The sequence below is a fragment of the Pholcus phalangioides genome, unplaced genomic scaffold, assembly GCF_987345545.1.
Source record: "Pholcus phalangioides strain wild (caught in Gottingen) unplaced genomic scaffold, Ppha-v1.0 ptg000011l_1, whole genome shotgun sequence".
NCBI classification, from domain to species: Eukaryota; Metazoa; Arthropoda; class Arachnida; order Araneae; family Pholcidae; genus Pholcus; species Pholcus phalangioides.
Window position 1 is genome coordinate 23,400,830 of NW_028301604.1, and position 13,694 is coordinate 23,414,523.

The window sequence follows — 13,694 nt, forward strand, 5'->3', positions numbered from 1 at the left end:
AACTACCACCACAGCAGATCAAATTTCAGATTCCTTTTTTTTGATATATCTCACCATACAAGGGCGGACTTGAGAGTCTCGTCCCCCTCCCCTGAAATGTAAGAAAATGACCGAAAAGGGGGAAAAAGATGGTCACATCGATCACTTTGGTCCCCCAAAATGAAAGTGGCCCCCGAACGAAATTTCTGGCTATGCCCGTCACCATAGATTTGTTGATTCCATAATGGCGGGCCACAGCAACAATTAACTGACTTCCGCCAAGCATAGTCAATATATTGAAATTTTCTTGTAAAGTTTTCACTTCTTTTTTTCTTTTCGAAGCATTATTAGTAGCACCAGGAAAATGAACCATTTTAAACATGCACATCTCAAATTTTGTAAAAAAAACTCATGAAAGACGATTGCTGAATGTTGCCAATTTTTTTTTCCAATAAAGGGGGAAAAATATGAATATTGGGGGACTGTAGATACAGCGAAAACTAGATAAAATGAACATGAGATTGAAATAATATTCTGTTCTAGATAGGTTTTTATTTTACTGAAGTGCACATCAAAGCATTAACCATCAATGAATTAATTTTTTGATTCCATTCAAGATAAGTCTCCATCTCATATGGTGTCCGACAGGTTCTTCTGTATACACTCAGTTATACTGTATGAAAATTGTTATCCTTTTCAATCATAAGAACCAGCCTTATGTAATTTTTCCCATCTTTATTGAAAAATCGATGCATAATTAATCATATCTAACACTTGAAATAGAAAGACAAAAAAAAAAAATAATAATAATATGATTAAAAATATTAATTTGTTTTTAAAACCAACATTCATTTAGAAATGAGGGATATAAAATTGTCTTCACTTTGATATAAAAAAAAAAAAAAGTCATCTTTTTAAAGAAATGCGTGTTTAATTAGTAATGGATAAGAGAATTTTGAAATCTATTTATAAATGGGATTGAGCAGCTTATTCTGTGACAAATTAGTGAAAGTTTGAATGTAACTGCCTGTGTCACACTTAAGAAAATCGAATAATCAGATTCACTTTTTTTATTATACACAAAATGGGATCATGGCATCAGCATTAGTTATAAATTTTTATATGAATATAGAGTGAAATTTTATTAAAAATTAATACCTTGTTTACACAAGTTCAAAAACACAAAAATTCAGGCATCTGCCATTTTCACTTCAAAATATGGAAAACAGATAGCAGTACTATTAGAACAAGAAACATGCAATACATGAAGTATGGATAGATTTATATCAATATGAACAGCGTATTTCTTTTCAAACGTGTCAAGTAGTGTTGAAGTAGAATTCACGCCACATGGGAGTAAGATACGGAAAAGTGGATGGATCACTTTAGGAGAACAAAATTTGTTTGAAACATAAATCTGCCTAAAATGGGATATTCTTTAAGTCATTTGACATTACGTTTCATACAGATTTCACTGTAGTAGCCTGGGAAAATGTGTCGGTGGTACTGCTTGCCAAACATCAAGTAAGTGTAACATGGTTAGCAGAAATCACGTGAACAGACATGGGAGAATGACTGACAAGCTTAAGGAAAAACACAGTGTGATGACTAGTCAAAGAGTATTGCTCATAGTGGCATTTCACATTTGTTGGAAACCTTTCAAAACAGTGATATAGTTGTGTGGAAGGTTGGCAGTGTTTGCCAAAAAATAAAAAATGAAATAAATAAAATGTCACAGGGTGGAAGAGCATTTTATTATTATGCAGACACCAGTCTGTGGGCAACATCACTCAGTAGCTGCATGTGGCAACATGATGTCAAGAGGTTTACTGTGACCAGACACTTTAAAAGCAATGACTGAAAATTGATAAGCTTAGATTAAGTTTCTCTTCACTCATCATCCCTAATGTTGCATCACATTGATGCCAATCTAATCAGTGGCATCAATTCAAAGTGGTGTAATGAGCATGAAAATTGGTTGTCTCATTAATTGGCCTATATTCTCTCAACATATGCAATTTGAGTGTCACAAGCAATTCTGGGTGCCAGCTGATATAAAGAGAGATGGTAGAAATAGTTTTATCCCCGAAATATTAGGGAAAGAGACTGGCAGAGTGATCCTGGTATACTCAGCTGGAGACCCATCAAGGTGATATGGGTGAACTGACTTCCACAGTTTTGAAACACACACAGTAAATGGAAAATACATACAGTGAACCAGTGGAGGCTTGTGGGTAAAAACTGGTTGTTACAGAAAACATTTTTTAAATAAAACCTATTACTTTCTCAATAAATTTTTGTTGTATCAGAAATGCTAATTATATTTTTTGTCAAAATATTATTTTTTTAAAAATAAAACATTCATGTACAAAAGAGTTATAAACAATCTTGTACAGGTTAATAATGACCGAGGTGGGTAAACTACCAAACTAGCATTAAAAAAATCAATTTGAAAATTGGAAACTAAAAAGAAATGACTAAAATTAGTAAGCCTGAAATAAGCTCTTCTTCAAGATTAATTAATTGGATAAAAGTTACCTCAATTATTGGTACATGAATAATTAAATCAATAATTCATTAAAAAGAGCACTGATTCGAATCAAAAAATCATAACTCCGAATTCTTTGATAGGAAAAAAAAGTTGTGAATTGATAGAGTGTCAAGTAAAAATAAGGGAAAAGGCTGTTTTTCTCTTCAAACTCTGCTCATGTGCATGCTCAGAAAGGCTAGCAAGTCAGACAGAGTTTGCAATCCACAATCAGTATTAGTATAAGAGGCAATGAGGGAAATCGGTACTAACTAATTTAATATTCATTGTACTTTATCATAGGAAAGAACAAGTGAATTAGGTTAGTTGTTGCCCTGGTTGTCACAATTGAGAAGATAATTTCAAATGTTTTTATTTTTTTGATCTCACATGCAAGGCCGTAACCAGGATTTTTGTTGCCTGAGGCAAACATTATTTTGTCTCCCCACAATTTTAAAATTTGATAATTTTATAACACTGTATTCCTTATTCCCACCTAAAACTGACGCCCCCTGAATTTCGCAGCCTGGGACAGTTGCCCTCCTGCCCCCTCTCCAGTTCCGGCCCTGCTCATATAAAGTCATTTGATATTCAAATGAGTTTAACCTCTTCTTTGATGGACTTTTTGAAAAATAAAGCACCCTTTTATTTATTTATTTTTTCTTTAAAAGTGGTAATGGTTGAACAATCATGCAACAAGGCCACCAGCCACCACTAGAGAGAGATAACTATTTTCAACAGCTGATTTTTCACTATGTGCACCTTCCAGGATGCTGTTGGTGTGGACTTGGTGTTGTAGAGGGTTGGCAAGCAAGAATGCCATGCAAATGGATTGGTTAACATACAAATTTTGTGTGGCACTAGCAGGGCCAGAACTAGAGGGGGGAGGGGAAACTGCCCCAGGTGGCAAAATTTAAGGGGTAGCAGTTTTAGATGGTAACAAAGAACACTTATAAAATTATCAGAATTTTAAAGTTGTAGGGGCAGCAAAATCATGTTTGCCCTGGGCAGCAAAAATCCTAGTTACAGCCCTAGGCACTAGCAAATTAATGACAATTTTATATATCTCAAGTTTGACAAAAAATCAAAATGAGAAGAAACTGAAAATATGTTTATTAAAAGCCACAATGACATATTTTTAAGGGGGAAAATATAGTCACACAGGCTTTTAACAGCTGGCTGATACAAAGATGAATTTAGGAAAGAAAGAAAATTCAACTTTCCTTGAGGGGAATCAAATCCACACCCTCTTGCTTGCCAGGCAAGTGCCCTAGACCACTAGACTACAAAGGTTAGAATTTTAATCTTTCCCTAGAGCTTCTGTGCATTGAACAGGATTGTATGTGGACTGTCGGACATAACTCAAGCCAAGCTCACAATAGTTGACACCGCCATACCAGATGGTGAATTATCAAATGTCACTCTCCGCTATACATATGAAGGTTTTAACAGCTGGTTCATGTGAAGATGAATTTAGTAAAGAAAGAAAGTCTGTCTTCGCATCAGCCAGCTGTTAAAAACCTTCGTATGGATAGCAGAGAGTGACATTATCTTTTGATGAGTCACCATCATCAGCAATTGTGAGCTTTGTCTGAGTTAGGTCTGGCTGTCCATGCACAGTCCCATTCTACACACGAGCTCTAAGGAAAGATTGAAATTCGTTACCTTTGTGGTCTAGTGCACTCACCGGCAAGTGAGGACATGGGTTTGATTCCCTGCAAGGGCAGCAGTTGAATTTTCTTTCTTTCCTAAATTCACCTTCGCATCAGCTAGCTGTTGAAAACCTTCATATGGATTAGCAGAAGAGTCATCCTTGAAGATCTTTTTATCTTATATTTTTTAAGTTCATCTTGATAGAATGTTTTAGCAAATACTGTAGGTATTTCTTGTTGCTGCACTTTCTATCAGCACAGTTTAAACATGAAATACTTTATTTGAAAAATATATAAACCCTAAAAGTTTTCTCATAGAGTTTAGTTCATTATTTTCTCATACTGTCTGACTATTGCAAATTGGAAATGACCCTGTAGAATGAAGTCATGCCATCTGCAAACTTGTCAAACAACTCAGCAATTAATAAAATTTTGGATTTTTTTTCGTTAGCTGGTTCCACTAAAAAAAAAGAGTAAAATGATTGTAAGTCCAGCACACTAAAAAACTGAATTTTTATTGATGTAAGAGATAATGGCTAAAGAATATTGTTCTAATTCTTAAATGGGAATTTAATTCTTCTAATGGGAAAGCTTTGAAATTGAGATCTCTTGTTAAACATTGAATACAAAATGTATGTTAACCATGTTTTCTCTGTTTTTAATGAAAGTTCCAAACAAATGTTTGATAATGCTTTCAGATATACCATATTCAATATAAAGTAAAAAAATCCATAAAGATACTTACCAATTATAGGGCTTATGGTTAAGGCTGGGAGACCAAAATAACTGAAAGGCCCTGTTTCAAAAACCAACTTTTCTTTCCCTACTGTAACACGGCATTTACCTTCCAAGACCAAAATGAAATAGTCTGCTGATTTCCCATTTTCATATAATGTATCACCAGAACAATATTCATCTTTTGTGCTTGAAAGTTGCCTTACAGTAAAAAAAATATTCTGCGACATCAGTCTTTTGAGAACAGTTTCAGACAAATAGATCTTCTTGAATGGTTCAACAGCTTTAAAAAGAAAAACACAGATGAGAAATGAATAAATCACTATTCTGAATGATTTTAATCATAAAAGAGAGAATTGAATTTAAAAGTGCAAACTTGCAATTTAAATACGTAAGCACAAAAACCAGTTTTAACAGAAAAGAGGAAAGGATACAAATTAATAGTATTTGGCAGTGGTGGCTCATGGCTGAAAATTTTGGGTTGGGGGGGGGGGGAAGGCAAAACAAATTTTCACATCTAAGATATCAGTAATAAATTTTTACAATTGTGATGTTCATAATTTATCCTAATTAATTCATAACATCAATTTGTACTCAGTTTTTTTACATTACTTCTGCATCCAAAGAAAAAACACACACTTTTATTTGTTTTCTATTTCTTTTCTGAAAACATACAACATGCAGTCAAATGTAATTCATTCTGCATTATTTTTTAAGTCTTTTTAAACATTGTGGCTGTTTCTGAATATTCTTTCATTTCTGCTTCCAGTTCAGATGCATAATCAATGAGGCTCCTATACACTTCTAAATATGAAGACAAAAGTCAGCCCAGTTCAAACAACTGTTTTTTAAAACAGGGTTCTCAGTTTTGCAGTTTCTTGTGAAAATTGAGGCAAAAATTTCACTAGATAGGTGACCATACCTGAAAATCTCATCAGTTCTTGCTTGTCAGCTGGAACAGGAAAATCAGCAATTGTTTTTATCTTTCTGGATCTGATGACAGTCCCTTGATATTGTACAGGGTGTCATAAACTGTTCAGAAAAAATTGGAGGTTCGATAATACCCATCAAGATGAGCAATAATTATGATGGAACCTATGGTCGCAATCCACTGTGTGTCAGAAAAGCATAACTTAGAAACACATGGAGGACCTGTGGTGTGGCTTCCATTGTCACCAGACCTAAGTCCACTGTGTAACAGTACAGAACCACAGCAGGTAGAAATGAACCACTCCATACATAATAAGTGCTATAAAATTAATGTTTAATATTTTGAATTGAGATTTTCACCTGAGATCCCAGGGATTGGCCAGAGTCCATCGGACGTGATGAACTTATCTGGTGTGGGTAATGTCTCTGAGAGACACTTGGTGACTGTTTATGGGGAGGCAGTGTGGGTTGCCATTTGATGATTCTGGGGTGATGGTTTGTTTAATGTGCAAATGTGGTGTGCAGTTGGGGCAGTGAAGGTTTCTGAATTCTACTCAAAGCTGCTTCATGTTGTGAGGCTTCAGAAGCAAAGGAATCCAACAACACAGAAACTGATGCGCTGACATCAAACTTTAGGTTGCAATGACCTGACTCCCATAGACTCAAAATATTGATGAGCTATATGGCAATTTGTGGTAACAAATAATTTGTCAAAAATTTCTAAAAATTTGGATGTTAAATTTAATTCCCTAAAAGTAAAGTAATATTCAGAGTTCATAGCTTGACCATTGTTGTATTGAATTATCTTGTGATGCTCTTTGAACAGGAAGTGTGATGACTCCATGTTTGTCAAGCATTGGTGTACGAGACAATTCTTGTGGTGGGCAAGATCAATATGACACTAGGAGTCTGGATGCACAGTACAGTGTGCAATGACACTCTTGGACAACCCTGAGCGGTTTGTCAAATTCTGATAGAACTTTCTTTGGTACAACCACAACTGGGTTTGCCCAATCTGTAGTCATGTGCGTGGGAGGAGATACGGGGGGGGGGGAAGGGGCAGCGTCAAAGGTGGATTCTCTCGACTGATCTAATGTATATATGAATTGACATCATCATTGCGCCCCCCAGCAATAATGACGTTGCCCCCCCCCAGACTTCCAAGTCAATCTCCGCCTATGGTCATGTGCTCAATAATACCATTTTGCTCCATTCTGGAAAGCTTGTCTTTGACCTCTTGTTCAAGTGCTTTAGAGATTTTGGGAACTGCAGTAATGATAGGTGTGGCATTTGATTGCAAAATGATTTTATGCTTTCATGTAAGCGATCAATCCCTTTGACAAATCATTAAATTACCCGACAATTTAAATGAATGACTGTTACTACTATGAACATTAAAATCTAAATATATAAAATTTATTTTCTGTGTGTCTGTGCGTGTGTATGTTCTCTACACAAATCTACAATTTTCGATCGATCGTCACCAAATTTTGCATATACACCAAATGGGACCCAACTTGAATGATAGGCTACTTTAAAATTTTGTCAGAGCAAGGCAAATGCCCCAAATGGGCAATAAACTGTCTGGCAACAATGGTTTTTGGGCCTCAACAATCACTTTCCGAACGTTTACTTTGGTTACAGTGGTTCCCTAGCAATGCGTTTCAGACGTCTGTATATGCCTTTACAATGGTTTGTCATTTCTCTAATCCTGTTACTATGTGTATAATAGTTTATGCCTTTGTAATAGTTTGCCACTTTTTCAATCCCCCCAGTAATAAGGCTTTTTGAATAGATGCCATAATTATCATCGGCATCACTTTGAGGGTCAGGCAAAGGATGATCCTATAGAAATCAGTGTTAAAATTGCTGATTTTACTGTGAAAATGCGGAAATTTAGTGGGGTTTTAACATCAATAATTTTGAAAATTGTATAGAATTCTTGATTTTTGAAATATGAGTTTGCTTAGAGATATACAAAGCCCAGAAAATTAAATATGCAGTAATTAGCCGGACCTACTTTTGAGTTGGATATTCATGCAATAACATTGATTTCAACTTTTTATTTATATCTTCTCAAGCATGAAAATTAATATCTCCGTATTGTCTTTTAATATTCAACTGCATAAATTCGTGTGAGTTAGGATATTTTAAAATTAATTATGGGAACGTAAAAAGTACATCGAAAAAATTCCACAGCTTTAATTAAGCATTTTTGAAAGCTGAAACAGGCAGATGGACAACTTGAAGTTCAGGGGGATCGAAATACTTAGCGCCCCTTAAAAAAGGATAAAAAAATAAATTCATTTCTACGTTTCTTTAAATCTAGGTTTTTTATTTCATCACTTGCCATATTGGTTAACTTATACACGGTTTGCATGTTTCTCAAGGAAAGAGGGAGATATCACGTGATCCAAAAAGCCTCATTAAAGAAAATCCGGGCAGCGCCGGGTATTATAGCTAGTGGTTGATAAAATCAGAGGAATACATTTGCTGTAGAGGATTCAAAGTTGCATATGCTTCTGCTCCGAATACTGGTTTTATATCACGATTGATGACAATGCATTTCAATTGATGAACACGATTTCTTATAGTTCAACATGCATTCAACACAAGTATTGGCAATGAATCACCATTATCAGGAATGTTGGAAGTGATTCAAACCTGTGGGTGCTCATCTTGAGTTTTAAATAAGATTTTCCTTTCTGAATCAGTTCTGAGCCCATGCAAAAAAAACTATTGTGGGTGAGCTCAGGCATCCACGGCATTCTTGGATCAAACCATATTATAGGGTTTGTCTCCTCTTGGAGATGTTAAGCAGGTTAATTTTGGTCCATCAATGTCAATGACCATTATTGGTACAAACAGTCAAGTGTAGGGTTGTGTGCACCATTTGTGATGTAGAATTTGGTACTAAATCACTATTTAATTTTGGAAGCATAGCATATAAGGTAAAAAATAACATTTACCCAACTTGATGGTAACAGGATATCCATTCACAATAAATTCTTGGAGCCAGTTATTGTTTGTTAAGGCATACACAGGTAGGGGGGACCCCAAGATGATAAAAAATTAAAAATATTTTAAATACAGTTTAATAAAATATTGAAAGAAAATACCTTTGTATATATGCCACTTTAATCAATGGTTTATGGAGGTTAGTCACTCACACAAAAGTTTTTAGGAAATTTTTTTTGTGCCCTACAAAGGTTGATCCTGCATACACCCTAGGTCAGGGGTTCTCAAACTGTGCGATGCCTCTCTATGGCACCTCTGACAAACATTCTTTGAAGCGATTCTTTGCTAGACTGCTTTGGGGGAGCTGCGGATAAGTGTTGATTGGGGAAAGGGGTGAAACAGGTGATAAAAGAAAGTTTGAGAACCATTGCCCCAGGTTTTTTCCAGTTGAAGAAAGGCAACCAATATGTGCAACATATGCATTATCACACAGTTAGTTGATGAAACTTGATGAGGACATTTTGATGTTTGCTGTCTTCTAGGTTGTCAACAAACATTGTAAAAATGGTTCTACATCACACAATTATAACAGGATGTGCCATAAGCAGGACAATGTCTCAGTCAATGAAATCAGCTGCAGCTAGAATAGATTCTTTGATTGTTGTATTGAATATGACTAGCCTTCTGATTCTTCCTAAAATGATCACTTCAGCTGTGTTAACCCTGTGCCTAGGACAGGAGTTATTTTGTTGCTTCCTTTTCTTCCTCAGGTTCATGGACGTTGACTTGAACTTAGAGGCACACATAAAAAAAATTGTGACTCCTAAAGTTGTTACAAAAAAGATTTTTTTTTCCCGTGCAGTTGGCTTCATTCACCGCTGATAAAATTCCTCCTTTCTTTGAATATGAGACTTAAGAAAGTTTCTATATTCTCACAAAACCATATCTTTGAATGGGTACAAGAATTTTTTTCATGTTTTTTGTTGTTGTCCAGTGGAGGGCTGCTAAAACATAACATAATTTTCTTTCAGTGACAAATACAACATAAGTGATACAGCATAAAAGCTTTCATAGTGATCCTTGTTTTAGTATCTAGATAGAAATAAATCTATACAAATTTTCTCCACATAAATAAACAGATTAAAAAAATTAGGCAGTCGTTCAGTCACATGAATGTGACAATCATGTATTAATAATTACTGCACCTTTGCTTTAAATGATTTCTTTGGTTTATGAAGAATAATGTAGAAATACTGAAAGTTTATAAAGACAAATCAACATACACCTACATTTCCCAGCAGAAAATTTACACATTCAGTATTTCCTTACACAAATTATAACAAAAAAAAAATGACAGCAGCTCAATAATTCTGATTAAAAAAAGGACAAAAAATAACATTAAGAAGAATCAAAATAAGGTAAGTGGAAAATGCAACCAAAAGAATGCCCTAGTGGGGAATCTGCCAAAGTTCTTGAAATGAATATCAAATCATTTATAAAAGCTAGAAAAAACATAAAATAAGCAATAAAATCTCAAATGATAAAACGAATGATTTACATGTAGAAAGGTACTGGTATGTTGCTAAAGCAAGCTGAGGAGAAATGCAGTTTTTTCCTTGCTGACCTCCACCTATCTTTGCGAAGTCAGAAAAATCTTGTTTGACTTGTGCTTCTTTTCTTCTTTGTTTTCGTCGATTATCAGCTAAAAATTTAGCAAAAAAATTTTTTTGAAATAAAATTTCACAAAATGAAAATACAATGAAAAAAATTAAGTAATCAAATGAATTGACAATTAAAAATGCTTATTTTTCCAATATTTTCAGAGCTGGAAGACCCAGACCACTTTTGTACTTCAACTGAAAATTCTGAATATCTGTTACAGTAGTGTTTCTCAAAGTGTGCATCATGACTCCTAGGGGCATCGTCAACCTTTGTCAGAGGCATCACGGTACGCTGGAGATATTGATTTGTGTGCTTTTTATGCATTAAGAGGTAATTTCAGAAGGTAAAATATCTAATAAACTATTCTGAAGAGCTGAATGAATGAATGAATGAATGAACGCCAGGGTCTCTGCCACCGGACTTATCCCGTTGCCGAGATCTCTTCCAGCCCAGCTTCATGGCAGAGTCTGGAACAAAGTGAGTGCACCTAACAGTCTGAGTGTGTAGCTAGTGTTGTGTATGATATTTCAGTGCTGCCATCTATACTTCAAATTGTGAGTGAAGTGTAATGATTGAATATTTGTAACGTTGTAGGCCTGCTGCTCTCTGTGGCGAGACTTTTTAATGGGGAGATCGACTCGCATTCGCATCTTGAAGTTGGGAACCACAGAAAACCAACTTCAGCCGACCACCACTGTGGGGCTCGAACCCAGATCCTCGCATCGCGAGTCCGTCACTATAACCACTCGACCACCACAGCGGCTATTCTGAAGAGCTGCAGATAAACCATGAATTAGACAAGGGGGAGCCGCGATTGACAGAAGTTTGAGAACCACTGTGTTATAGCATTTAAATCAACAAAAAACAGTCATATCTTGTTGAGTTGAATATACAACGGCCAATGAAAAACTGAGTTATCATTGAAATTAACTTCATTGATCTAACTTCACCAAACACCAACTCTGGCCACATCACTATATCACAATTTACTGCCATTAATGAGATGGGTTGGAAATGAGGGCACTGTCTATTGGTGGTCGCCTCAAGTTTGTTAGGGAAAATATCTTATCTATATCCTCCCTTGGGTTCGAACCTGGGACCGTGACAGAAACTTTCATGGCAGTAGATGAGTATCTTACCACCACGCCACTCGAGCACCATTGAACTATACCAGGATTGCAAAATTCTTGACATTTTTGGACTGCTGGGAAGAGGTAATAGTACTTTCCTATAATTCTCAACAATTCCAGAAATTACAAATACAAGGCCACAACAGGCAAAATGCTCAACAAGGTGGCTGAAAAAAAAGATACCCATAACAAATATATGGGTGTATATAAAACTATCTTACTTAGTTTTTGAAAATTTTAATAATGAGAATAAAGCAGCAACTCCCGCCCCCCCCCCTCTGGAAGTGGGCCCTATATGCCAGGATTTTTGGTTAGCCTACTAAAATTATTTTCTTAAAAAAAACTTAAAATAAACAAAATTGATCCCTGGATTTCCAAGGTAGACCTCAGTCAGACCGCCCTTCCTATAAGTAGGCCATGAATATGAAGTATCTGTTAATTAACAGTGAAGTCATGGTGAGACAACCAGGGAAATTGGCTTGAGCAGTCATGTTGCGGGGCCTAGAGACTATTTATAGACGGTCATCAAAAAACTGAGTTATCAGTCAGTAAGTGCTTTAAGACTAGAGCATTTCTTGATCAGAGCACTAAACAGAGTTATCTTAGCTATGTTTCTGTTATAATGAAATCTGCTGTAACTCTGGAAAAATGGTAAATTCACAAATTATGACAGTTATAGTGTTTATAGCATATATTGATCATCTTTCAAGGTTCAGACCAATGACAGTCACAGACTCAGTCGCTGTGTGGTCAAAGTGACAGACTCACATTGTGAGGACCTGGGTTAAAATCCCACTGACAATGCAGTGATGGTCCGTTGAAGTTTTCTGTGGTTCTCAACTTTATGACATGAATGAGAGCCCATCTCCCTGTTTAAAAAGTCTCAACACAGAAAGTAACATTTATACAATGGTACAAATATTCAATCATTACACTTCACTAACAATTTGAAAAATAGATGGCAGCACTAAAAATTTACACACAACACTAGATATGCACATAGACTGTTAGGTACACATGCACACTTCCGGTATTACTCATTCAGTAATAAATTGCCCATGGCGATAAACCAGAGTTGTGCTGGTGTGAATGAAAAAAAGTCAACAACTCAAGTGAAGTGAGTGGTGTAAGAGAGTGGTACTTTCACTGGTTATAGCAGAGGTCAGCTCCTGAATTTAACAGGCAAGCTACTTGATTTTTTTTTCTCCATTTACCAATGAATGAAACTGACGTATGGTGCCACCACTGACTTTCGTCTCCCTATATAGTCAAACCTACTATAGTCAACCTGGCTTATAATGAACAAAATTTTAACTTGAAGTTGATCGTAACAAGATTTGACTGTATTATCACAAAATACTGTTCAGCATTACCTCAACCTTTGTGAACAAAGAGTTACATTATGTTCTGTGAAAAATCCACATTCCTCAAAACTTAAGCATTTTTGTAGAATTATTACCAAGATGGTATCAATTATTAGGAGATAATCCAGTAAGAATTTTTTAGTCGATCAGAATATCATGTGTAATAAATATATGCTGATTCTGAAAGGCTACAGTATAAGTTGGTGGAGCTGTTGAATTTTGCTATGATTTAGAAACTGAATCTTAAGGTTTGTACAACATATCTGCCAATTTCGCTGGCTGGCAGTTTTATAATTGAGGGTCAATGTTATTTCCAGTCCAGATACTAAGTTATGAATTGAATTGATAATGTATTTGATTTTTCATTTCCAAAACCAGTTTCCTTTCAAAATGAAACCAAAATAGGGGGAAAATCAAATTTGCCACTAATGCAGAAGGCATACGTACAGTCAAATCCTGGTTTAACTAATCAGCTAAAACTGATATTTTTGTTAAATCGAGAAAATTGTTATATCAAGGTTGAAAAGTTGAAAAACACAAGTATATTCACAGAAACATCTAAAAAAATTGCTAAATCAAGGAATTTGATAAGATTAGAGTTATATCAAGTTTGACTGCATGTGAACCTGATAAAAACTCTATGTGCTGATCTTATAAAAGGTCCTAATTAACTGGAAAAACTTTTTCAATATGTGCCTGAATTCAATTACAAATTATCAAAATATATCATCTTTAACTCTTAAAATTTCAAAAGTAA

The 13,694-nt window shown here is 35.4% G+C and overlaps 1 protein-coding gene across 3 annotated transcripts in view; it reads right to left on the reverse strand.

Annotated features, from left to right (window-relative positions):
- uex (metal transporter uex) overlaps positions 1–13,694 on the reverse strand; it is a 48,236-nt gene that overhangs the window by 5,498 nt on the left and 29,044 nt on the right. The window contains exons 4-6 of one of the 3 annotated variants that reach the window (XM_089239327.1): positions 10,340–10,483; positions 4,904–5,176; positions 319–752 (exon numbers count right to left, since the gene is read on the reverse strand). In XM_089239327.1, coding sequence (XP_089095453.1) covers positions 715–752; positions 4,904–5,176; positions 10,340–10,483 — 455 coding nt within the window. In that variant the 3' untranslated portion in view covers positions 319–714. Of the gene's footprint in view, positions 1–318; positions 753–2,457; positions 4,619–4,903; positions 5,177–10,339; positions 10,484–13,694 lie in introns of those variants that run through there. The other 2 variants (XM_089239326.1, XM_089239325.1) reach the window with 2 other exon arrangements.